The 27,775-nt window shown below is 43.9% G+C and overlaps 2 protein-coding genes across 3 annotated transcripts in view; both read left to right on the top strand.

The window, feature by feature from the left end:
• The first annotated feature begins 378 nt into the window (after positions 1-378).
• The window catches only part of LOC132241153 (granzyme B(G,H)-like), a 99,332-nt gene continuing 71,935 nt past the window's right edge, over positions 379-27,775 (top strand). The window contains exon 1 of the mRNA XM_059709350.1: positions 379-506. Coding sequence (XP_059565333.1) covers positions 481-506 — 26 coding nt within the window. The 5' untranslated portion in view covers positions 379-480. The remainder of the gene's footprint in view (positions 507-27,775) is intronic.
• LOC132241164 (granzyme B(G,H)-like) lies at positions 391-27,297 on the top strand. Of its 2 annotated transcripts, XM_059709370.1 has the most exons (6): positions 391-506; positions 24,065-24,174; positions 25,182-25,326; positions 25,846-25,981; positions 26,167-26,427; positions 27,053-27,297. In XM_059709370.1, exons 1-6 carry the CDS (start codon positions 481-483, stop codon positions 27,227-27,229), a joined length of 855 nt encoding a protein of 284 aa, XP_059565353.1. In that variant the 5' UTR covers positions 391-480; the 3' UTR covers positions 27,230-27,297. The 2 variants fall into 2 exon arrangements, with proteins under 2 accessions (XP_059565353.1, XP_059565347.1); XM_059709364.1 differs by lacking the exon at positions 391-506 and having other exon boundaries at positions 23,939-24,174.

Genomic DNA, 27,775 nt, shown 5'->3' with positions numbered 1-27,775 from the left:
GCTCCCTAATGTCAATTCAAACAATGAAGAGTCTCAGAATTTGCAGAAAATAGCATGTCTGACTTTGATCTCAAGTGCACAGTCATCTCTGAATGAGGTTCTCACGTGGCTAAAGTGACTAAGTGACAGTTCTTGAGAAACAGTGAACCGTGGAAAGCTGGTTTGTGGTGACAGCAGTTAATTGAAGTCTGTGGTTATTGATTAATCGAAATGAGTTCTCAACCTTAACTCATCCTCAAGCATTTTGCTTTTTTTTCTATAAGACTATTTTTTTATTCAACTTAAGGCAATGAAAGGTTATACTGTGACTAAGTCAAGTTGGAATGTCTACTTCCCATCAGGAAGCCATGGCACAGGGTTATCACATTGGACCCACCCCTAGTGCTCCCACTGCTCACCGGTCCCAGGTTCCCTGAGTACATCGTGTGTACCCTCCTCCTCTCAGTCTGGCTGCAGTTTGGGTTCGAGGTGAGATGTCAGATGATAATATTGGTGTGCAGCATCAGGTACGTGGTAAAATTCCTAAAGATGAAATTCATTCTTCATACAGACAGGCAATACTGAAAATACTCCGTCGTTGTCCACTTTTAGAATGTCATGTTCCTAGAAAGGAAACTTAATGGGGGGAAGGTAGTGATGTGCAGGAATGGGGGTGCACATAACACCACTTGAAAGTAATGTTAAATAGGCAAAGGATATATCGAAGGCCAGAAATGAAATACAGAGACAGAAAAAGGAAGAGATAAAGCTTTTCTTTGTATTGACAAAAAATGTACTTGGTGACAACTGATCAGTGCTAAAACATTCCTCCAAACCCCATTCCCTGGGGATACCAAGAAGCTCCTGAAAAGCCAGTCTCTTTACTATGCTTGATTCTTTAAAAGTCTCCTATTGAAGCATAGTAATCCCTCCTTTTGAAAAACTGCTGTTTGAAAGAACTACTCTGTTATTTTTAGTCTCTTATTCTATAAAATATAACTTTGTTTTTTGCTTGAATAGAAAAGATAAACTTAATTGTCTGACCTTGCACGCTAGCCATCTAAAGGGGCTGATACATTATATTAATTCACATATTTTTCCAAGTGTTTGTTCATCCAAGGTTACAGGTGTTTAATTAGATATAATGTGCACTCAAAGTTACAAGTTGTCTGTACAGATATTACAGGTGTTTGATTAGATGTGATATGTATTCAAGGTTACAAGCTGTCTTACACAAAGAACTAGAAGGATATAAAAAGGAAATACTCCCTCTGGTGTTTGTTCAGAATTTGACAGAGGTAATCTGTTCTGAACCTGCACACAATAAAGATGACTCTTAACTAATTGGCTCATTAGGTGTCTTGTCCAGCTTGCCGATTTGCGATACAACACTATCTACTAAGGAATTTACGAACTATCAGTTTATGTCTTACTAGGCTTCTCCTTATACCTCCACACTCATCCTTGCCCTAAAGGCCACACTTCTTCTATTTTACACCATGTCTCGTCATCCCCATCAGTCCCTGATGGCATTAAATGAAGCTCTGTGTGTGCATTGTCCCCAAGACTGTCATTGAGCACAGGATAGTGCACATTCAACTCTTCTGTGGCTGTGTCACTGTCTGGTTAGATCACCACACAACTGTAAAACAGGAAGGATGACGTATGTGGGAGAGTGAAGGAAAATACCACCTCTTCTGAGGCCAGCAGTTTTTCCTGGGGACTGTGTAGGGCTGAGCCCCAGCTCTTCCTTTGTTACTAAAGTATCTGCCATGTGCACATCCCTTTTTCCCCCATGAGATGCTTTATGTGGCATTCTCCCATTTTTATTTTGCTAAGTACACATATTTGCATATGAAAAAGTTCTTATTAAAATATACACCAGCCCAAGCCTGTTTGACTCAGTGGATAGAGCATCAGCCTGTGGACTGAAGGGTCCTTGGTTCAATTTCTGGTCAAGGGCATGTACCTTGTTCGCAGGCTTGATCCCAGGCCCTGATGCTGGAGGCAACCGATCAATGTGTCTCTCTTACATCCATGTTTCTTTCTCTGTCTCTCCCCCTCCCTTCCATTCTCTCTAAAAATCAATGAAAAAGTGTCTTTGGGTGAGGATTAGCAATATATATATATATATATACCAAATCATTGGTTGTAACTAGGTGGTGAATATCAGGTGATATTAATTTTTGCCTGTTATCTTGGTTTATTTGTATTTTTTTTCATTATATTCTTTTATATTTTGAAGATGGAGGAAGGGGCCATGAGCCAAGGAATGTAGTTCCTGAAGCTGGAAGAGGTAAGAAACAGATACCACATTAGAACCTCCAGAGGGGAGACGACCGGCTGACACCTTGATTTTAGTCCCATGAAACTGAGGTCAGACTTCTGGCCTCTGGAACTGTGAGAGGACAAATTTCTGTTTCTTTAAGTCATCAAGTTGGTGATTATTTGTTACAGTGGCCACAGGAAACTGACACACCACCTTATCTGGAAGTTATATTGTGTCCCCTGAGGTAGCTGCCTCAGAAAAAACCACATCCTCTGAGAGGACTAAATAGAGATATGCAGCCTCTATCACTAGTGTGGCTACTGATTATTGAACTAAGCTTTGGTGTCAAGAAAACTGGGCCAACCCTCAGGGCTTTGCAGTCCCTAGCCTGGATTCACAGGGAGAGCCAAGTTCAAGCCCACACCTGTGTGAGACCAGGGCCTGCACAAGCCCAGGCAAGCACCTCCACACACAAGCTCTGTGGACAGGGCCTCGGCCACTTGGAGCTGGGAGAACACTCAAGGCCAGGACCCCAGGGCTACCCCTGATCCCCATACAGCCCCCTAAAGGAGGCACCCAGTTGGGGAGTTGGGGAGAGCAGGACCACGAGCAGGCCAGCTCAGGCTTGCCTCTCTCTGCCTACAGGAGGCCCCGAGGCCCCTTGCTTCTACCAACATGGCCCAGGCATGGTCTTCTTTGGATGAAAAGTGGAACAGCTCCTGGTCTTCACCAAGACCTGAGCTTCCTGCCCTGGAGAAAGAGATCAATGAGAGCAGTGACTCCCCCTGTGGCTGGCCATTTTCCTTCAGGGAAGAGTGTAGACCGCCCTATGTGGAGGCTGCCATGGCTGTAATAAATATCCATTTCTATATAGAAACCACTGATTTCTCCCCTTTATTTATTAAACAACACTCACTGGGTACCAGCTGTGGGTCAGGCCTGCCTCTGTTCTCTCTTCTCACATTCCTCCCATTTTTTATTTTCTGCTCACCGCCACCTCCTACCCTCTCCTCACACAACCTTGCTGTGTTATGACCCAGCTTAACCCTTCTCCACACCTCCTGTGACTGAGCCTCTCACATCCAGCCCCACGTCCACCGGGGGCTTGGAGTCTCCTGATAGGCCTTTCACTCCCAGCCATAGCCCGTTTCAGCCAGTCCCTTGGTCATCCATGGCCACCTGGCTTCTAGTCAGAGATCTGTGCTGCCCACCTGGGCTACAGCTACCAACAGAGTTAGGAAAGGAATCTCTGCAGCAGGACTGGATGGCACTACTTTGCAAACAACTAGTTATTGAACACCCACTATGTGCCAGGCACTGGACGCTCAGAAGTGAACATGGCAGGCACCATCCTTGCCCTCATGAAACTCCCATTCTAAAGGCCTTCCATCAGAATTTCCCCAAGTCACTGATGCCGAACTCATTTTCATATGGGCTGGTCCGAATGGCCCAGATCTGGGTGGGAAATCCACGCCATAAAAATCATCCTGTGAGAGGGTACGTTCTTCTGCGTTACGACTTCCGGTTTCCATGTGCATTGTTACATTTACCTTCAGAACAGCGATGTTTGGGATTGAAAATAACTTTCCCGTTCTGTGGTCAGTGGAGCCCCACCTCTGGATGAAGGGGAGACACCGGGAATTAAAACACAACCAGGGCAGCCATTTCTTTATGGTTTACAGACAAGGGAGCCTATGGGGATAAACTTCACTATAAACTCTGACATGGAAGAGATGCCGCATTTCCTCATCATCACGTCAGATCAGGCCGCCTCATGTGCTGCCAGAAAAAAATGAAAAACAGCCTCTAACCGCAGGCTATCGTGGTACTGCTACATCCTTAGATTCCAAGCCCACAGTGATCCTCGAAGTCATCCAGCTCTTAGGTTGAAAGCCTCATGTGTGGCATGAGATTCTTTGTTGACACTGGTCCCCCTGTGCCTGGGTCAGTCTAGCCAGGTTTGCCCAGCAGCCATACCTTCTCGGGTCTTGATGCCAGTCTGGGTGCTGCTTTGGAGTTAAGTTCAGTGACAGTTATAGATGAATACTCCCCAATCAAAAGCACACACACTGATAGCAAACTCATTTTCATACGTGAGAAATGTCTCTTTATGGGTTCCCATCACCCTCAAGGGTGTGTCTTCTCACGTCTTGTTGCCCACAACGACCTCTGTTGCAGAATATCTTAATGATCTTGACCACTTTTGTAATGAGGAGAGAACAGATGGCTTCACACAGCTTCTGTTTGGGTGCTGAAAGTCCTGAAACAAAGATGTGCCAAGATCATGCTCAGAAAAGGAAAATGAAGGGATCAAAGCAAACAAAAATATGCAACTATGCACACTAGCACACATGAATATACATACGTGTGCATGTATTCATATAAAATGGCACATATATAAATATATAAATATGTCTGCCTGTGCCCATGTACATGGCTATAGATATAGGTATAAATATAGATATATGATTTCATAAAGCTACCTTGACCCAACAATAATCCATTCAAGGAAAGGTTTCTACGGTTAGCAATGTTTTGAAAGCCTCTGCATAGCCCAATCTCCTTCTGTTAGATGAGGACAATGAGGCCCAAAAATTAGCAATTGAGCCACGTAACGGAACTGGAGCCCAGGACTCCTAATCCCCAGGTCAGGTCTCTTCTAACAGGCTCAGAACTGCAAGGTGTCTTAAAAGTCATTTTATGCCCACACCCATGAGAAACTTTCAGGCCCCTAAGAGGTTCTCCAGCCTCTGTTGCAACAGGTGTCTGGGGAGAAAGCTCCTGGGCTACCTGAGCAGCCATTCCAAGAAACACACTTTTTGCTGAGCTAAAATCTGCCAGCTATGGCTCCACCACTTCTTAGAGTGGCATAAGGGACTGTTTGCGTTTGGCAGGCATGTGTTCTGTGTGTGTGTGTGCATGTGTGTGTGCGTGCGTGCACAATGTATGTGTGTGCATGCATGTGCATGTGTGTGCACTTTCTGTAACCATGTGACCTTGAGCACATGACAATATCTCTGAGTCTGTTTCATTTAAAAATATGATTAGTAGAGAACCAAGATGGCGGCATAGGTTAACGCCGGAGTTTGCTGCTTTGAACAACTACTTCAAAAGTGAAACCAAAAAACGGAAGGGACATCACCCAGAACCACAGGAACGCTGGCTGAGTGGAAGTCCTACAACTAGGAGGAAAGAGAAACGCATACGGACACTCAGAGGAGGCGCAGTGCTGAAGTCAAATTCTGAGGTGTGGAGTGCGCGGAGCGGGCTGGCGGCGGAGGGCGCGGTTGTTGTTTTCAATCGGGAGGGAGTCGCAGACTCTGAGCACCAGATCCGGGCGAGTCTTTAGGGACCCAGACTCAAACGGGAGAAGCGGGACTGTCTGGCTTCGGTCAGAGCGAGTGCAGCTTTCTCTCCGAGCTTTGCAGCGGGTGCTGGGACCCAGAGAGGCAGAGCCCCTGGGGACAGGACTGAGAGCCGCCATAACTGCTCTCTCCGGCCCACCCTGTTGATCCTGTGCTGCTCTCTCCGGCCCACCCTGTTGATCCTGTGCGACCCGCCCCGCCCAAGCCCTGCACAGAGGCATTTGCCGGATAGCCTCAGGCAAAGGCTAGATTAGCACCTCCCTAGAGGACAGAAGTTCTCTCACTGCTGACACAGCTGATTCTCATAGCCACTTGGCCTGGAGGTCAAACCCTCCCTGGAATTAGCTACAACAATCAAGATTTAACGATAAGACTGCGAACAAAGACCACTAGGGGGTGCACCAAGGAAGCATAACAAAATGCGGAGACAAAGAAACAGGACAAAATTGTCAATGGAAGAAATAGAGTTCAGAACCACACTTTTAAGGTCTCTCAAGAACTGTTTAGAAGCTGCCGATAAACTTAATGAGATCTACACGAAAACTAATAAGACCCTCGATCTTATATTGGGGAACCAACGAGAAATTAAGCACACACGGACTGAAATAACGAATATTATACAGACGCCCGACAGCAGACCAGAGGAGCGCAAGAATCAAGTCAATGATTTGAAATGCGAGGAAGCAAAAAACATCCAATGGGAAAACACCCAATGGGAAAAGCAAAATGAAAAAAGAATCCAAAAATGCGAGGATAGTGTAAGGAGCCTCTGGGACAGCTTCAAGCGTACCAAGATCAGAATTATAGGGGTGCCAGAAGATGAGAGAGACCAAGATATTGAAAACCTATTTGAAGAAATAATGACAGAAAACTTCCCCCACCTGGTGAAAGAAATGGACTTACAGGTCCAAGAAGCGCGGAGAACCCCAAACAAAAGGAATCCAAAGAGGACCACACCAAGACACATCATAATTAAAATGCCAAGAGCAAAAGATAAAGAGAGAATCTTAAAAACAGCAAGAGAAAGAAACTCAGTTACCTACAAGGGAATACCCATACGACTGTCAGCTGATTTCTCAACAGAAACTTTGCAGGCCAGAAGGGAGTGGCAAGAAATATTCAAAGTGATGAATACCAAGAACCTACAACCAAGATTACTTTATCCAGCAAAGCTATCATTCAGAACGGAAGGTCAGATAAAGAGCTTCACAGATAAGGAAAAGCTAAAGGAGTTCATCACCACCAAACCAGTATTATATGAAATGCTGAAAGGTATCCTTTAAGAAGAGGAAGAGGAAGAAAAAGGTAAAGATACAAATTATGAACAACAAATATGCATCTATCAACAAGTGAATCTAAGAATCAAGTGAATAAATAATCTGATGATCAGAATGAACTGTTGATTATAATAGCATAAGGGACATAGAAAGGGAATGGACTGACTATTCCTGGGGGGGAAAGGGGTGTGGGAGATGTGGGAAGAGACTGGACAAAAATCGTGCACCTATGGATGAGGACAGTGGGTGGGGAGTGAGGGCGGAGGGTGGGGCGGGAACTGGGAGGAGGGGAGTTATGGGGGGGGGGGGAAAGGAACAAATGTAATAATCTGAACAATAAAGATTTAATTAAAAAAAAATATGATTAGTGATGATGCCCATGCAGAAGGTGGAGAATTCAATGAGATAACATATAAATTACATATGTTCTGGAACATAGTAAGGTACAGATTCACATTCATGCCCTTCGAGTTCCCTTGTTCCCCCACACTGTACTTGTGTTAATACACACACACACACACACACACACACACACACACACACACACACACATACACATACAAGAACAGCTCCCAAATGATAGACTCAAATTACTTAAATATAGCTAGGTCATCTCCCTACATGAGTCAGCAGGGAGCTAATTTGTCAGTTGAAACCCTCTCCTCTGGGACACTCAGCAGAGCCCAGGGTGGACTCTCTTGAGACAAGACTTTTCTCCCTCTATCTATTATATTCTCTATGCGGTCAAGAAAAAAGCCTGACCTTCTGCTCCTGTGACACTGTGACAAAGATGACATTTCTGGGAGAAAGGGGCCAAGTCATAGACAAAAACCAATGCTAATCTCACTGATTCTGGTCCCCATTAACTCCTCAGGAGTTAAAGTACCACTTATGAGTCAGTACTGATGTGTAGGTATTTAAAATGCTTGTAATTGTACAGCCTAAGTATTAGCATATGATGCCAAAGGGGCCAGAAAACTGACATGTTCCAGTAACAGGTCCAGTCTTCCAGGCTTAGGAACCTGAGACAAGGGAACATAAAAAATGTCTACTTTTGCAATCACATACTAGAGTGTTGAATGTGTTTCCTTCCACATCCCACGTGGAGTAGGGTTCGGTATCTGAAAGAGGAGCCGCACAACAAATGAGAGAAAAAGACACGAGATAATTTTGCAATATTGGAGGACCAGGCGGGCAAGTCCAACTCAAGGAGAGGGACTGCCACCCATGCTCAGGCTGCTCCAATCTTTTATTGATCTGGAGTAGCCCTTAGGGTAAGGAAGTTTCAATGACACACAGATCAGACAATTTCCAGGAATAGACAAAGTATCTGATTAACTCATCAATAGATTTCCAAGTGTAGGCAGAGTATCTGATTAGCTCATCAATAGATTTCCGGGAATATCTGATTAATAATCAACAAGGATCTACATAAGTATCTAAGGAATTAAGGGAACTAAGGTGGGGATGCTTCAACTATTATTACCTAAATTAACTGAGTGGTTCCTAGATTAACTGGGTGGTGCACAGCCCTGACCTTTGCTAGGACTTTCAAGCCCTGACCTTTACTAGGACTTTCAAGGGCTACTAGCTTTTGGGGGGTCTCTGTCTAAACTCAGCTAGTGAAGACAATGAATGGACTCCAGCACTAGAGGTGCTGGCAAAGGATTGAGCATAGAGAATACAGAGAGAATAGTATAGTCATTGGTATCACAGTCAATCCTCTTGCCACAGTTCCACTGGTACACGGCTCTCAGAGACCCAGCAGGTTACTGCAATACCTTAGTTCTGGGCAGACTCTGAAGGGCTGGCTGGGATGCTCCAGATCTTCTGCTTTGTTCATTTAAGGCTCGTGTTACTTCCTAGTATTTGGTCAGAAACAGAGGAACTTAACAGCAGGGGAACATCTACAACTAAGAGATGTCATGCCAAGACTGGGGGACAGATGGGGATGTGACACAAGCATCCTTAGGTGTGAATTAGATTTTCCAAACATGACACTTTGTTACATCTGCCCTGAACTGAGAAATAGAGATAATGACCCACCAGTTTTTCAGTTATATACTAGAGATTCTGGTAAATGATTCAGTAGCATCCCTCTTACCTAGCCCAAACCAAACCATTGGCCACATCCCGTACAGATGTGGTAAGAAAGTACACACCTTGAGTAAGATGGGAAGAGAAAGAACCCATTCAATTTGTAATACCTTAACTAATAAAGAATTAAAAAAAAAATTAAAAGGAAGAAAAGAGAAAGAACCCATTCAATCCAGAAGAGTGTGGTGTGACCTTTCAGCCTTAAAGGAACTACCGTAAATGTTTTGGGGAAAAGAAATGGCCTTGGTGGGCAAAGTTCCTAGGTAGATAAAGGTCTTCATGTGAGGAATGGGGAATAGGGGACAAGATTATCCAAGATCACTTCATAGGCAACATCACAACCCAGAACATGGCTGCATTCCAACTCTCTCTAACCCAGAAGTACAATCAACACCAATTGATTGGATGGGTCTCTATTGTTACACGTACTCCAGTTTGGTGAGGATGAGCACACTGTCTTCACCCAAGCTTACTTATCCTCCCCTTTTCTCTGTAGTCCCTTCTCTACTCATAATCCCAGACATTTGTTCACTCCAGAGTTTTATTGAATTATCCCCAACCCAACATTCCAACCTTGCTCTTTGTTGCTGGCTGGGCCATAGATAAAATTAAAGAGTGTTCTAGTGGATGCCCAAACTCTGGAAATCTCATAGATGTGCGTCTGTCCTGTAGACATGTTTCCCTCACCATCCCTGCCCTCTCTCCCCATCCTTACTACTACAGAGGCCAAATAGAACGTTAACGTAAAAAAACCATTGAAACCTGTAAAGAATTTTTGTGAGTTTATTTGAGCCAAACTGTCGACATATGCCGGGAAGCAGAACCTCAACGAATTGAGATAGTGCTCCAGAGAATGGCAGGGTTACATCCATATTTATACATGAAATTCATTGGTGACAGATTTAAGGAGGCGGGATTAAGCAAAGTGGGGAAACCTCTGTGATAGGATAAAAAGTAAAATGATGGACACATACTTAGGTGGGTGCAGGAACAATTAACATGACAAATGAAAGAATCTGCTGCATCTGTCCTGGGCCCAGCACACCTGGCCCTGCCCCAGGGGCTCCAGATACAGGGAAATCACAAGTGACCCAGACATTTCAAGGGTATGTTATCATAGATGCAAAAAGACAGATAGGCTCAGTTACAGTAACGATTGACCTTATCAGTAAAGATATCAGCTTAGGACGTAACTGCCCACCATAACTGCTTTTAGTTAAGGTTTAATTTCAGACCATCCTTTGTGGTTACTTTAGGTCTCCGAGTCTCCAAAACTGCCATGAAGGCCTCTCCTGAGCTTGTCAGGTCAGCATGTGGCCCCTTTCGTCCACACATCCCCCTTTTGGTCATAAATCAATCCAAAGGATGCATTTGATGACCAACCTTTTGGTTGGATAATGGAGTCCCACATTGCTAGGAAGGCTCATTCCTAGGATGTCTCAGTGTCAGCATGTCTTGCTGAACAGGTGGACCACTGGGGATGGGGCAAGACCATAACCTTGGATGGCATTTAAGCTCGAATTATTATTATTTTTTTAAAAAGGGCAGGTAAATGGGAGGCAGTCAGGTCCTATACGTCCTTGTTAAAAAGTATTCTGGATCATTTCTGATTTTTGAGCCATCATGATCTGAGTCTTTTTGCTGTTTGTCTTAAGTTTTGCTTTTCTGCATCTACTATAACATTTACATATTATGAACACAAAAATCACCAAAGTTTGGATTATATATCAGGGTTTGGAATGAGGAACCTGGTTCGAAAAAAAAACACACAGTTTACAGAAGCAGAATTATAGTTCTGGGTCTCGGGGTCACTGAATTGACAGAAACACCTTTTCCAGAGCCCTCGGGTCTCGAGACCACTGAGTTGCCAGGAATTTATTAAATTTAGAGTAATTGCGCTGCCCTGGCCTTGGGACCACTGAGTCAACTGGAATGCATTATCTGTGGTCACTAAAATGACCTAGGATAATTGCGCTGTCCTGTTTCCCAGGTACAGAAGAATGTGCTTTCCAAAACCAGTAAGATAACAATCAATGGGATGGTCATTCAATTGAATGGGATGATGTATACAATTCAGAAAATCAAAATAACTTTTCCACTGTTAAGCAAAGCAAATAGGTACCATACTTCATTCCCCACTGGTTTTATGTACATGAGTCAAATCATGGACTCATCTTTACTAGTTAGGGGATGGTACTGCCCCCTAACTACAAGTAGTTTGACCGAATTAATTTTTCTAAACTGCCAGTTTGGCACATTTAATTTTCATTTACTCACCCCACTTATTTTAGGGGCATTCTCTATTCTGCTCCTGCTCTCCTGTCCCCTTATGCATCTAGCCCCACTTGTCCCTGGACTTTCTCACTGGCTAGAAAAAAAAAAATGTTCTTACAGTTACCAAGTGCCCTAGTGCCACGGTCCCCATTAGTACTGTCCTCACTGAAGTCCAGTTCTACTCTTGCGGACGTCGAGCCTCCTCCTGGCTCTCACGGGTGAGGCCGCTGGCTGCCGGGATCAAGGCCGTTTCCTGGTGCAGGAGCGGGGAGTGGTGTAGCCAGGTCTGGATGCGTCAGCAGGGCGACAGTGTATAGTCCTTTCCAAGTTGGGGCGAGTCCTTGGGTAGTGAGCTTCTTTACCCACACCGAGTTAGTCCCCAGGCCGGAGAGGATGTACAGAGTTCGAGGTGGCATTCGCAGGGCGTCTCGAACAAGCTTATGGGTGGCTTGTAATTTCCGTAAGAGATCACGTCCAAGAAAGGGGTACAGGCATTCTGGCAAATACAGGAATTCATGAACCACCTGGTGGCCGCCTAACTGACATCAGCGGGGGCGGCAGAACAGTCTGCAGCTGTGTTTCCCTGTAGCTGCAATAATGGTGACTTCCTGTCCTGAGAGGGGAGCTACCTTCTGAGTAACTACCGAGTGCTCTGCTCCTGTATCAACCATAAAGTTCACAGTCTGGCCTCCGATTTTCATTTCGACCATCGGCTCATGGGGGCCCTTTTGGAAAGAGCCCAGTCTGTCCTAGTCAGAGTCAGCTGTTGCCAGTCCGAGGCGGCTCTGGCCAATAGCGGATGGGTGGTTTGGATGGCCTTGCCGGCTTCTTCTGGCCTGCTCCTGCCCTGCCTGCCTCTTCACTCCTGCTGCTAAACCTTACTCTGTCCCTTCTTACACACACAGAACCGGACCCAAGGCAGCAAGTTTTGAGCAATTTTAAAATTCCTTAACATACATTCTAAAAGAACTAATCAAAATAAGGCTTATTTTCTAACTTCATTTGTCCTTGGGTGTGGGCGGCAAATGACACTAATCAGATTGACATAAACGACTTAACCTTTGTTTAGGGAGGTAAATGCAAATTATTTACTCCCAAGTGTCCTTGGTTTAAGGAAGATAGGATTTCTGCTCAGTTTCCCTATTCTACTTGTTCCAGCTTACTGGCCTATCATGCATTCAACTTTCTTTTACCATTTTTCTTTTCCTTCTCATCACATACAAAACCTTCACAAATATCATACTTTCAAATTAGCCTTCAAACCTTCTTTCTATGTCCTTCAAAAATGCATAACCATGCCTCAGACCTTCCATTAAGTATTTCTCTTTACCTTCCTCCATCACACCTAAGCCATACTTTCCAGCTAGTTAGAACTCTTAGCCTTAATTTTTAGGTGACATGTAAATAATTAACATTTCTCAGATTAGCAATACATTCATGTTTTTGTTTTGTTTTTTTTAAGAGACACAGAAATTTTTTGTTTTTTAATTAAATCTTTATTGTTCAGATTATTACATTTGTTCCTCTTTTTTTTCCCCCCCATAACTCCCCTCCTCCCAGTTCCCGCCCCACCCTCCGCCCTCACTCCCCACCCACTGTCCTCATCCATAGGTGCACGATTTTTGTCCAGTCTCTTCCCACATCTCCCACACCCCTTTCCCCCCCAAGAATGGTCAGTCCATTCCCTTTCTATGTCCCTGATTCTATTATAATCAACAGTTCATTCTGTTCATCAGATTATTAATTCACTTGATTCTTACATTCACTTGTTGATAGATGCATATTTGTTGTTCATAATGTGTATCTTTACCTTTTTCTTCCTCTTCCTCTTCTTAAAGGATACTTTTCAGCATTTCATATAATACTGGTTTGGTGGTGATGAACTCCTTTAGCTTTTCCTTATCTGTGAAGCTCTTTATCTGACCTTCCGTTCTGAATGATAGCTTTGCTGGATAAAGTAATCTTGGTTGTAGGTTCTTGGTATTCATCACTTTGAATATTTCTTGCCACTCCCTTCTGGCCTGCAAAGTTTCTGTTGAGAAATCAGCTGACAGTCGTATGGGTATTCCCTTGTAGGTAACTGAGTTTCTTTCTCTTGCTGTTTTTAAGATTCTCTCTTTATCTTTTGCTCTTGGCATTTTAATTATGATGTGTCTTGGTGTGGTCCTCTTTGGATTCCTTTTGTTTGGGGTTCTCCGCGCTTCTTGGACCTGTAAGTCCATTTCTTTCACCAGGTGGGGGAAGTTTTCTGTCATTATTTCTTCAAATAGGTTTTCAATATCTTGGTCTCTCTCATCTTCTGGCACCCCTATAATTCTGATCTTGGTACGCTTGAAGCTGTCCCAGAGGCTCCTTACACTATCCTCGCATTTTTGGATTCTTTTTTCATTTTGCTTTTCCCATTGGGTGTTTTCCCATTGGATGTTTTTTGCTTCCTCGCATTTCAAATCATTGACTTGATTCTTGCGCTCCTCTGGTCTGCTGTCGGGCGTCTGTATAATATTCGTTATTTCAGTCCGTGTATGCTTAATTTCTCGTTGGTTCCCCAATATAAGATCGAGGGTCTTATTAGTTTTCGTGTAGATTTCATTAAGTTTATTGACAGCTTCTAAACAGTTCTTGAGAGACCTTAAAAGTGTGGTTCTGAACTCTATATCTTCCATTGACAATTTTGTCCTGTTTCTTTGTCTCCGCATTTTGTTATGCTTCCTTGGTGTACCCCCTAGTGGTCTTTGTTCGAAGTCTTATAGTTAAATCTTGATTGTTGTAGCTAATTCCAGGGAGGGTTTGACCTCCAGGCCAAGTGGCTATGAGAATCAGCTGAAGAGACACAGAAATTTTACTAGCTAAATAATTTTAAACAAAGACACATACTTAAACAATAAAGACAGATAACATTCCCCATCAAAAACTTTGAATCTCCACAGCTAGTAATATCAGTTTGTGAGTATACAGGCTTTGTTGACATGTCTTGGGATAGCTGTCTGCCTCCGTGGTCAGCGACTTCTCGTCCTCGAAAGGCCTCAGCTGTTTCTCATCCTTGAAAAGTCTCTTATCTCCGTTGCAGATGGAGATGGGTGTCGCAGATGGGAGTAGATGTCCATTCACAGTCAGGTGCCTTTTTCAAATGAGAAATGTGAATCCAGAGCTAACTCCTTTAAGTTTAGCTGCACATGGGTTAGTTAGTAATACCTGGTAAGGTCGTCTCCAACGAGGTTTTTTATTTGATGTCTTTTCCAACACACCAAATCTCCTGGTTGTAAGCCATGATCTTTGAAATCTTCGTCACCCAGGAGTGCACTGTGAAATGAATCTGTTACCAATTTTGTTAGTTCCTACAATGCAGAATGTCTGCTCTTTACTTTTCCTTATATTTGGGAAACAAAAGATTTAAAAGTCAACAATATTTTAAACAGTCATAAGAATAATTATCCTCAATTCATTTAGTCCCATAGTTATTTTTGTTTATCCTGATTATTTGCCAGTAGGTTTTGAATTCAGTTATTCCTTGAAGTTCTATAAATCTTCATCCAGTTAAAAAATATGACTTGCTTACAAGCCTGCAATTTAGATTAAGTCAGAGTCCTTTGGATTTTTTTCCAAACATATAATATACCTACAAATGCATCAGAATAAAGCTGTCCACGAATGGCAAAATTTAAGTGGCATGGTTATAGATTTGATAAAAACTTTGCTTTTAACATTCCAAGACAACAATTTTTTGGTAAGTAATAATCTCTGTAAAATGACATAGAGAGTATAAAATTTGTATACCTTTAGACTCCATTATAATTAATAAATAATATGTAGGATTTTAAAGTGAAGCACATGGCTTATTGCAAGCAGTGTTTTCAGCATTGAAAATAATTCGTAAACTCCCAATCTGTGAAAAGCAAACACCAGAGCATCACTGGCAGATGCCCCCACGGGGATCCTGACTCTTGGCTGTCCAGTCCCTGACGGACAGGTGCTACCCTACCCCATTGAGAGCCTCCTGTCTGAACCTGGCTCTGCGAGTTCTTTCTGATGCAGATGCCTTAACAACCCAGTGACCATCCCTTACTCCTGACTGGAGCTCAGACGCATGGTCTCTCCCGATTGGCTAATTCAAAGGGAGGAGTTGGCCTTTGCTGTTTCAAGATGGTGGCCCCCAGGGGAAGGGCAAACCATGTGGCCATCATGGCTGCTCACGCAGCCCAAAGTGGTGGCTGTCTACACTGTTCTTTGCAATTAAATTTAAACTGGTTTTTGTATTAAAAATTTCAGTTGAGATCACAGAGTTAATCCTTTTTTTAATCAGACCAATAAGCAGCATATTTTGAATTCCTAATTATTTCAGAGAAAGCCAAAGTTATTTTTTTTTTCAAAAATACCACAACTACACAATTTCTCCCAATTTAATCCAAACCTTAAACTTTTAGCTGGCAAGTCAAATATTTAGCATTTCTTAATCAGTAACATTTTTAAGAATAAACTTCAAAAATATAAGACACAATCAACCAACAGATTCAATTCTACCCTCTAGATTTCGTACGAGGCACACTCAGATCAATATTATGTATTATGTCACTTCAAAATACCTAGACATAAGTTTTTATCGTTTGATTCAGTAAACTTTAAGGTCTCAAGTTCCCAGCAGCTCTGGAAAACCATACCTGAGGCTGGCAACAGGCCTGGCCCAGCCCTTGACTTTAAAACGACCATTTTTCTCTGGGGAAAGTCAAGAAGCAAATTTGTAGCTACATAATTTTTTGAGATTCAAATCCAATTATTATTATTAAGGCATTTACTTTGGCAAATATTTGTAACAGAGACAATTTTACTGAATTTTCTTTTGGAGGTCTTAGAGTTAACTTTGGAACAGGCTTCATTAACATTTCAAAAATCACTTTATTATGGAAAAATATCAATCTTGTTGCTAGAACCAGCCTGTATTCCTTCCTTGGGTAAAATTCGCCATTTTTTTAAGGAAATAATCAGTCTTGGGTTTTATTCTGTACATGTGTGAAGAGACTCCAATTTAAAACTCTATCTAAATGTCCAAAAACAGGACAATTGCGCGCATTAGTTTTAAACCAGCTTTTCTCTTTACATGTGAACAGAAGTACCAGACGCATTTTTTTTTTGAATTTTATAAAACTTTCAATTACAAGGAGACTTTAAATTAGAATACCTGGGGAGGAGGCGTCCATATTGGATCGCCATGTGTTCCCTTCTTCCCTTCCCCACATCCTGCTTTGGGGAAGTTTCAGCAAATGACTCAAATGGCGTATTTTTCCCAAAGTCATGATTAATAGAAAGACATTTTAAATTTTTTCCTATTTCACTACAACAAAGACACAAAAACATCAAGGCGCACAGAACACACTAAAAGTTTACAGCAGAGAATGTCCAGCATTAGAAACTACCAAAGCAGTGTCTTTTGTCCCCAGTTCAGGAACTTCCCCTCTCTAGAATTTCAGTATATTCCCAATGGACTATTCAAAAAACAAACAAACAATGGGCTAAAGAAAAACAGGGTGTAGACATTAATTAACTTCAAAATAGTTCTGAGACAGTCTCTAAAATTTTATTAATTTCCATATTATTAGAAAAAAATTTTCCTATGCTTTTCTCTAGAAGCTTCTAATTTCCAAATTAAGATATGCTTCCCATGTACTCATTCAGTTTAATTTCAGAGCCGGCATTTTCTAATTTCTGCATGCAAAATATTAACATAGGTACCACAAACAAACTGCCTTTTAGCCATTTCTCAGTTAATATTTTAAAGTACTTGCAAGTAAAGGCTTCCTATCAGGAGTATTAAATGAGGGCTGGTGTCTCGGGAGCTTCTAGCCTTGGAGGCACAATTTCCCATGTTAATTTTTTTATTATTATTGAATATCTGTAGTCTGAGCAAACTTTCTAGACATGTTATGCTGTGGGTCAAATATGGCCTCAGTTTCTCTCCCGGCTGTCTAAAATCACAGGAAAGGTTTAGGGCCCGGGCAGACCAAGCCTTAAGGTGGCCCCCTAGATAAGCCATTTATACAGCGAAGGTTTTCTTTTTTTTTGCTCAGACTCTCAGAAAGCCGTTTTAATTAAAAAGCCAAAATCAAACCCAGCCTCCCATTTTTTTCCTCTAATCCTGCCTTACCCTGGGTTCCTCTGTGAACCCTTAACCTGGGGTCTTAGCAACCCTGGTTCCACCTCGAGGATTTTAAAACAGCTCAAAAAAAGTCCGACCTTCGACCAAAGGAAGGGAAGGTTCTGGATCCAAGAGAAAACCCACGTTCACCCAATGGGCGGAGAACCGGCGGACTCAATGGGCCCTTTGCTGGATCCTAGCACCGAGTCAAAGTCCAAGGGATGGTCCTAGGTGAGCTTCTTAGGAATCCTGCCACTACTACGCCAATTAATGTTAACGTAAAAAAAACCATTGAAACCTGTAAAGAATTTTTGTGAGTTTATTTGAGCCAAACTGTCGACATATGCCGGGAAGCAGAACCTCAACGAATTGAGATAGTGCTCCAGAGAATGGCAGGGTTACATCCATATTTATACATGAAATTCATTGGTGACAGATTTAAGGAGGTGGGATTAAGCAAAGTGGGGAAACCTCTGTGATAGGATAAAAAGTAAAATGATGGACACATACTTAGGTGGGTGCAGGAACAATTAACATGACAAATGAAAGAATCTGCTGCATCTATCTTGGGCCCAGCACACCCGGCCGTGCCCCAGGGGCTCCAGATACAGGGAAATCACAAGTTACCCAGACATTTCAAGGGTATGTTATCATAGATGCAAAAAGACAGATAGGCTCAGTTACAGTAAAGATTGACCTTATCAGTGAAGATATCAGCTTAGGACGTAACTGCCCACCATAACTGCTTTTAGTTAAGGTTTAATTTCAGACCATCCTTTGTGGTTACTTTAGGTCTCCGAGTCTGCAAAACTGCCATGCAGGCCTCTCCTGAGCTTGTCAGGTCAGCATGTGGCCCCTTTCATCCACAAGAAGCACAATCTTCCCAACACTATCACATAACCCAGGTTCTCCTTCACTGACAGGTCTCTCCCTTAAAACTGTTTTTGATGTCATGTAAACACTCCAGAAACTCTGAATGTCACTCCACCCTCCTAATAGGAATGTAGAGCTAACCCTAACTGAGGGAGGAATCTCTTCTCAACAACACAGTGGAGTCTCAAGGACAGATCAGTTCAGGCAAGTTCTGGCCCATTATACCAGAAGGTTCTAATTGTAGCATAACTTGAGAATGATCAGGCTCAGGGAAATTGGCTTATAGCAGGAGCCTCAAATGCCATGTGTGAGTGTGGGAATGTCATGTCATTGTGCCATTGTCATTGCCTACAAGGAATGGCCCTGACCACTTGCAATAGGAACTAGATGTGATTTGGTGAGAGGCTAAGGCCCAGGGGGATTTATGGCCCATCATGGGTCAGGCATGACATTCTCCTGCATGTTGAGGAAGAACATCAGGGATGCATGCATGTCAAACTTGCGGCCTAAACCAGGCATGCGGCCCACTAGCCACAAGTTTGGCATGCTTGGAAAGGATAAGAGCAAAGAGAACCTCAACGAATTGTGATCTAAATGAACTTTTCCATCACAATATGGTAGCCACTGAGATACCTTCCACTTCTAAGAGAACAAGAGTCCCACACTAGACATATAGACAGAAACTTTTATACTTCACACACTTTATTTCCCCCCAGATTCCTGGAACAATATAAGAAATGATGATGTTTATAAAGTTGTGGATAAGATCTCAGACTATGGAACCACATCACTGCATTCTAATCACTGTTCCCCTCCACTCTTATGAGCTGAGTGATATAGAGCATGCCCCCTACTTTCTAGCGGTCTTAGGTTTCTCATTTGTAAAATGGAAGAAATATCAGTAGCTCACTCAAAGGGTGAAGTGAGGATCCATGGTCAGAGATCAATCAATATTAGCCACCATTAAGTTGTTAGATATTATTTTCATATCTTCTTTTACAGATATATGATTATTATGAAATTATACTTAGACTCGGTTCTTAAGATTAAAAATCACAGATGAATTTTGCCATCTTTTAGTTTGATTCAACTTTAGACACATCTAGAAAGAAATAGTCTCTCCAGTGAGGCTTTTCCCAGGTGGGGTTCTTTCTATTTCACACTCTTTTCCATGTGTCTGCCACCTCAGTAAGCTTTCCCCTCCCCTAACTTGGTATCTTTACTTCTAGATTTGGGAGAACTTTCCTACACAGCCTTTGCCATTTGACTACCCATTGAAATTAAAAGAAAAGTTTCCCTGAACTCCCCACCCTTTCATTTTCGGCCTAATCAGCATAGCATGTCAAGGTGGCTGTGTTCAAGATTCCAGACCAACTCTTGAAAAACCAACCCAAATAGTAAGAGACACAGGAATGAGGATGGTTAGAAAGGTCAACATTTATCCAAAGAACATACTGAAATGACCAGCAAACCCTGGGAAAGATGCCAAACCTCATTAGTTATTAATAATATATAAACCAAAACCACAATACCTTTCCATACCCAGTAAGATGGCTATAATAAAAATAATCTCTATACAGCATCGGCCTGCGGACTGAAAGGTCCCAGGTTCGATTCCGGTCAAGGGCATGTACCTGGGTTGCGGGCACATCCCCAGTGGGAGATGTGCAGGAGGCAGCTGATCGATGATCGATGTTTCTAACTCTCTATCTCTCTCCCTTCCTCTCTGTAAAAAAATCAATAAAATATATTTTAAAAAAAATAATAATAATCTCTATATATAAAAGCCTAAGTGACCATCCAACCATCCAACTGGTAGATATGCTGCATACTGATCACCAGGGGGCAGATGTTCAATGCAAAAGCTGCTGAGCAACAGCAACATTGCAGAGTGCCCTCTCGCACTCCAGGGCCCCTTGGGGGGATGTCGGACTGCCGGTTTTGAGCCGAGGGACCTCCCCTACCAAAGGGACCCCCACACACCCCGCAGATCCCTTTCGAGACCTGGTGATGCCCCGGGTGCGTCTGACTGGGGAGGGATTGAGGGAGGTTGGCTTGAGGGCATGTCTGGCCCATCTTGCCGAGTCCCACCCTGCCAGCCACCTTCTAATTAATTTCCTTTCAATGTGCACCAATCCGTGCACTGGGCCTCTAGTGATAATAATAATAACCAGTGTTGCTGCAATTTGAAAAAATGGAAGTATTTGTATCTTGCTGGTGGGAATGTAAAATGATGCAACCACTGCAATAAACAGTTTAGCAATTCCTTGAAAACTTAAAGCTAGGATTACCATATGACCCAGCAATTCTACTCCTAAGCATATAGCCAAGAAAAATGAAAACATAACATCCACACTGAAGTATTTTTGGTTTCTTTGCAGGAAGGGGAGGGTGTTTATTTTTTAAGTACTCACCTGAGGATATTTTTTCCATTGATTCTCACACAAATAGAAAGGGAAGAAGGAGGGGGAAGAGAAAGATAGAAACATTGATGTGAGAGAGACATATGGATTGGTTGCCTCCAACACACACCTCAACTTGTGCTGGGCATTGAACCACACCTGGGGTACATGCACCTGACTGGGAATCGAACCTGAGACCCCTTGATCCAAGTACCGATGCTCTAACCACTGAGAAAACTGGCCAGGGCCACATGGAAGTTTTACACAAATATTTATAGCAGCATTTGTTATAGTAGCCAAAAGGTGGAAACAACCCAAATGTCTATTAACAGATAAAGGGATAAATTGGGACACACACACACACACAAAAGGAAAATTATTAGCCATAAAAAATACTGATATATGCTATAACTTGGATGAACCTCAAAATCATTATCCTAAGTGATAGAAGCCAAACACAAAAGCTCACATATTTCATGATTCCTTTAATATGAAATATACAGAATATGCAAATTCATAGAGACAGGAATAAGATTAGTGGTTGCCAATGGCCAGGGTGGGGTGTTGCTAGAAGAGGGAGAATGGAAAGTGATTAAGTACCCATTACTTTGTGGATACACACAACTTAATGGTTAACAACTTAATGGGTTTGGATAAAATGTTCTTCTGGCATGAGTAAGTTTGGAAACTAGAGAGAACTGGTGGTTGCACAACATTTTGAATACACTAAATGCCACTGAATTGTACACTTTAAAATAATTAATGTTATGTTATGTGAATTTCACCTCAATATTTAATAAAGGTTATAATATAATCTTAAGTTTAACATAACCCTCAGTTTTTAAAAATGGAGATATACATAAGAGTAAAATATGTTAGTTCATACCTTAATACAGTAAAGATGATTATCAATGAACAATGTAAAATCAGGTCATTTTAGTTGTTCCTCTTAAATTGCTTTTAAAATTTTCCAGTGATTACAGAAATTAGTTGCATGACAAATTTTTAATAACTAGGAAAGAAAGGTTACAGTGGTATTGAATAATAGATTTTTAGGAATATTGGGGAAATTCTTATGCTATAGGGTTAAGTGAAGATAAAAGAATATTGTATTGTATGTATAGCATGATCCCAAGTATTTAAAACGCACTTCTTATGGTAACACTGTCTGTGGGACAGTGCAAATGAATGAATGCGTAAATCAGTGACATTTTTCCTTTCTACTTTCCAAATTTGCTTTCTTTTTTAAATCAAAGTACTGGCATTTCACTACTAAATGAGTCATTTTATACAATATGAACATCAATGTAATTATAATTATAATTATAAAAAGATTTATGACAAGAATGGACTGATTTTCATATTTCCAAATTAGAGTCAACTGTCCATTTACACAGAACTGTCTTTGCATGAAGCCCAAAAGGTCACAGCATCAAAATGAGTGATCCTGTAGCCCCTTTATTTTTGCTGATTAGCAGTTTTGTAGAAAAGCAGTTGTGGTATGTCAATTAAGGTCTGAGACAGTAGAAGCAGAAGATTCAGTCTCAGCAGAAAATGCCAAAATGGGAGCTGGACAAAAGAAGAAACAAGGACATGACCAGAGGCTGCTGCCTAAGCTGCCTTAACAGACACTGTGCTCTCTGCAGGACGCAAGGCCAACTTTCCTCAATGAGCATATTTACCACTGTTATCAGGAAGGTTCTTTATTTTGTAAATGTCTACTACGAGGCAGGCTGACTTAAACAAGGAGAGGTTTCGAGTGTATGTGCTATGACAAGGAAGATGTTTACACTGAAATTATATATTCCTCTTAGAAAAATTGTAAAAAAGAGAAAATGTAAAGGTGGACATTTAAATTACCAGACTCTAACCTCTCAGAGAAACTTAGTCGAACTTTGAACAGAATTGGGCCAAGGCTGTTTAGAAGCAACCGTCCTTCACAGTGTAGTGAGATCATCTGCATAATTTGCTTAGCAAATGTGAGCTTACTGTGTGCCAAGCCTGCTCTAGCAGAAGTGTGGCTCTCTGCACAGAGCACAGAGGACACTGAAAGGACAATTATTGGTCTTTGGTTGACCAGCATGCTTTCTCACTTCACTGGATATTGACAATTTAGTAACCTGAACTTCCTTTGGGGAAACAGCCCTTTCCACTCCTAGTTCATGTGGTTTGGATGGGACTAAACCCAACCATCCCAAAGTAAGGATGACCTAGAGGCTAAGCCAATCAGTGGGTTCAACTGCAAGGGCGATAATGATTCCTTACGCTAGGCTACTACATGTCAAGGACAGTACTTTGGTTAAAAATGTTGACAAGACAGATGGATTCTATCACTGAGCATTTGTAAATAAAAAGAAATGCTCAGTGATAGAAGCTGTGATGATGAATTGGTTGTTATATCGGTTTATGGTGGCCATGCTCTGTTCCTTCCCTGTGCCTCACTCAATCATGGCCCTTCCCACTCAGTACTCTGCTCCCTGATGTTTCTGTCTCCCCTATCAGATGGTCGGCTCTTTCTAAAGCAGCGATTTTCAACCAGTTTCCCACAAGAACTTTTAAAACATTCAATACCAGACTATTTAGACAGGGTCACTAACCTACTTGCCCTTAGGTCAACAAATAAAAGATGACAATAGCCAACACAATAACAGTCATCTGGTGTAAATGTCCTGTCTTAAACTACAAACATAGAGGTCATATAATATAGTTGCATCTTATTGGTCCCCTTGAATAACATGGTTGTGTCTGATTGGTAAATTCTTGGTACCAGCAATTCTTATACAGAAGTGTAGGAACCTGATCATTTTGGAGCAAAAAGGGTAGGCAATTATATATTTTTTTTATCAATCAAAGTTTTACCTCTCTTTTTTGTTAGATAGGCAAAAAGTATATTTTTAGTGTACCACAAAATTTTAGTGATTAGTTTATGTGTGCCATGAGATGAAAAAGGTTAAAATGCTGCTCTAAAGGAACAAGATACATCTCTGCTATGTGTGCAATTGGACAGAGAAGGGCCTAAATACACATGTGCAAAGGAAATTATCCTGATGGGCTTAGTAGCATGGAGATGAGGCATTGGTTGTTCTCTCACTGGGGACTCAAGTTTTCTGGGCTCCAGTACCTCCACTGGTTGATATCACATCACAAAGGCCCCATCTTGCACCCTTGGGTTCCTGCTCAGGGCTGGATGTACTCTAATATCTGCTCTGAGTCATCAGCTGTGGGTACTGATGTGGTCACTGCATACTCACACAACCACACAGAGACCATCATCAGGCAGGAGGTGTGGGGGCAGAGATGCTTCATAGAAAGCCTTCTGGGATGAAGCACTATAAAACCAGAGGGGGACTCAGGCCACAGAGCCCACACACACCTCCTTCCTCTCCTGGGCGTGAAAACAGAGCACAGAGAACCACCAGCAGCTCCGACCTGATCAGCCTTCCTGGGAAAATGCAGCCACCCCTGCTCGTGCTCCTGCTGGCCTTTATTCTGCTCCCCTCGGCAGAGGCAGGTGAGTGACCATCCCCACCCTCACAGGCCCAACCCATCCCACATTAGCACAGACCTCCTGGCCCTCTGCACATCCCTGACCCAGCTCTCCAACAGCAATGCTCTGACCCGCAGCTCCCATCCCATCTCAGACCCACACACATGATGCTGGATGAGCTACAGGCAGAAATGACAGGACAGAAGCCTATTCTCAAGAAAAGCCAAGGGCACAATGCCCTCCCAGGCCCTACCTGTGCCAGGTGGAGAGTGGAACTTCCTAGAAGTGCATGGCAGAGGCTGGGAAACTGCAGAGGGCAAAGCAGTCCAGGCTTCCATATCTGTGATGAGACAGGTGCTGTCCTCAGGGCCTGCTTAGGAGAGAAGCCCAGAGCTCAGCAGACCCCACAGTGGGTGGGGTCACTCTCCCCAGAAGATTTCTGTTTGCTCTGCTCCATCTCAGTCCCTTTCTCCAGCTCTGCTTTTCTTCCCAGGCCTTTAGCAAGTCCTCTCCTTAAAGGATGAGCCAGTGAGGTTGGCAGCCCCAAACTTCTCTGCTTTCCAGAATCCCACAGCACTGGCCTTACCGACACAACTCCAGAGTCCCATTGGGGGCCAACCCTTCCAGGCAGCTAACAAACACTTACCGGGAACTCCTCATGTGTCAGCATCTAGATCCCTTAGCTTAAGTCCTAGACACTGCAAAGTGCACTACCCTGGATGACACAGCACCACGGGGGCCTCAGAAGCTCACCCAACACCAAGCAAAGTCAGGAGAGGAATTTTCAGGAGCCTCCAGGCCTTCCCTGTTCCTGAGACCTGTATTCTCACCTGCAACTATGTGCCAGGCAAAGTCACAGGCCCAGCCCTTTGCTATTCCCTTTCCAGATGAGAAAGTTGAGGGCCCTCCCCACCCCCTGACAACTCCAGGCCAGTCCAGCCTCCCAAATGCCCATGTGCCTGAGTCATCAAGCCAGTGCCTGCCTGGGGGAGTCAGTGGGAACACAGAAGTGCAACACACTTTTCCTTCAGGGGAAATCATCGGGGGACATGAAGCCAAGCCCCACTCCCGCCCCTACATGGCCTTTCTTAACATTACAAATGAGAAGGAGTTCAGATGTGGTGGTGTCCTTGTGCGAAAGAACTATGTTCTGACAGCTGCTCACTGCAAAGGAAGGTAAGGGGCCGCAGCCAGGCTACACCTCCTGAGACCCCTACAGGGACCCTGTCCTCCATCCCAGGAGCTGCAGCCCAGGGCAGCTCCCCAGCCTCCTGGTAACTCAAGCCCATGAGACTTCATCAGAGGAGCCATCAGAGATCATGACGGAGCAATGAGAGGCTGGGAAATAGGACAGGTTATCTCTGGGCTCAGAGGGTCAGAGGTGACAGCAAGTTACACAGGAAGAGGCGGACCACACTCGGCAAATAAAGCAGCGGTGGACCATGAACACATGCATTAGGGTCAAAATGAAAATGAAAGCAATTAATGGCATTTCCTGAGGGCCAGAAAGCTCCCAGCTCCCTAACCTCAGTGTCATTGAGAAGTAGAGTCACTCAGCCCCTTTCCCCTGTTGCCTTGATTTCCCCAGTCTGCAGCCCTGCCCTGCCCCAGCTGTCACCTGCCCTTCATAGCTCCTGGGCTATATATCCTGTGACTCCACCTCCCCACCATTCACCCAATCTGCTCTCTGTGCAGGTTAATCAATGTCACCCTAGGGGCCCACAACATTGAAAAGAAGGAGAAGACCCAGCAGGTCATTCCGGTAAAAAGAGCCATCCCGCACCCAGACTATAATCCAGAGAATTTCTCCAACGACATCATGTTACTACAGGTAAGGAAGCATGCTGCTGCTCTTACTCTCATGAGTCCACATTGTTCCCCTCCAACCAAATGAAGCACTTCCCTTCCGTCCTTCCATCCCGGCCACCTGACCAGTCCCTGAGACTCAGGTGTCCCTCAATGTCCCGGCCCAGAGACCACTGGCTGACCTGGGCTCCCTTGCCTCTTCCCCATCAGCTGGAGAGAAACATCAAGCAAACTAATGCTGTGAAGCCCCTCCCACTGCCCAGGAGCAAGAACAGGTTGAGACCTGGACAGAAGTGCACTGTGGCCGGCTGGGGGAAGGTCACCCGATGGGGCAGATACTCAGACACTCTGCAGGAGGTTCAGCTGACCTTGCAGAAGGATGAGGAGTGTGAAGGCTACTTACGCCGTTATTACAACAGGACCATTCAACTTTGTGGGGGGGACCCATCAGAAGATAAGGCTTCCTTCAAGGTGATACTGAGCATCTGACTACTTTGGCTCTGGGAGAGGGGTATTTGGGTAGGAACTGGGAACCGGGGACCCAGGCAGCAGGAGACTCCTTCACCCTCTAGTCTATGATCTTTCTCACAAGGAAGAAAAGAGGGGAGCCCCCAGAGCTGGGAGAAATGGGGTCTCTGAGAGCCTACAAGGGCCTGTAGTCACTCCAAACACAGTGATCCTCCACAGGGTGAATGTGCAACACTGGCCAAGGCCAGGGCACAGCCCTTAGATAACCATTTCCTGGGTGAGCAGTAGTTGTATCTGAGGGTTCTCAGAGCTGGTTAATGGGCTCCTTCTGCATGCTAGGTGTCAGCCCCACCTGCCTGCTCTCGGGTCCTTACACAGTAGCTGCAGCCACAGTTCTGCAGCACCTTCATAGCCAGTGGATCAGGGACCTGGGGGGCAGAAGGAGTTTCCATCTGGGGTGAAGTGAAGCAGTGACAATGTCCAGGCTGAGGGGCCCATGGGGACTGCCTTCCCGCTTATCTCCCAAGTGAACACCATGCAAGGCAGCCTTCCCCGAGAGGGGGGCATGGGTGGCAAGGAGGGCAGGGCCAGGAGAAGTGGCACAGTCCTTCCCTCTCTCTGTCCACAGGGGGACTCTGGGGGGCCTCTCCTGTGTAAAAATGAGATCCAGGGCATTGTCTCCTATGGACACAAAGATGGGACACCACCACGAGCCTTCACCAAAGTCGCCAGCTACCTTCCCTGGATAAAGAAAACCATGAAAAGCCTCCAACTGCAGGAATCAGACCATCTTCTCTGGAGCTAATCCAGGATCACACTGCGGGGAGGGAGGTGGTGCCAGCAACCAAATAAATGACTCTTAGCTGATGGGAAGAGCTGGGTTTTTGTTTATTCTTTGTCCCTCATGTGCTCAGAAGGCAATGGCACAATTCTGCTGTGTCCTGCTTCCCCATCTTCCCCTTCCCCCATCACCTCCTCAAACCCATGCTAAGCTGTTACCAGCTCCTTCTTGGCCACACCTGCCGCCCTTCTGCCAGGGCAGAGAGGAGCACCATTAGGAGAAAACATGAATCTCTCAGATCCTGGGCTCAGTGTGAAGGTCTTACTTCTTCCTCTGTGTTACGAGCTGAGAGGAAAGGACTAGCACGTGGGTGCTGGGCACCAAGCAGGCACAGCCTGGGCTGCAGCTCAGGAGGCCCCACCGCACAGGGGAGAGGAGGGCCCTCCTGAGCAGGACATTGTTCTCCAGCAACCAGGGGGTGGCAGGGTGGGGGGCTGGGGGCTGATGAGGAGAGACAGGGGTGGAGGAGGGAGGGAAGTCCTGAGAAGCTCCTCATTCCCTCCTGGGCTG

The sequence above is a fragment of the Myotis daubentonii genome, chromosome 1 (assembly GCF_963259705.1).
Source record: "Myotis daubentonii chromosome 1, mMyoDau2.1, whole genome shotgun sequence".
NCBI lineage: Eukaryota > Metazoa > Chordata > Mammalia > Chiroptera > Vespertilionidae > Myotis > Myotis daubentonii.
Note: the sequence above shows the minus strand (reverse complement) of the source record. Positions and strands in the feature narration are given on the sequence as shown.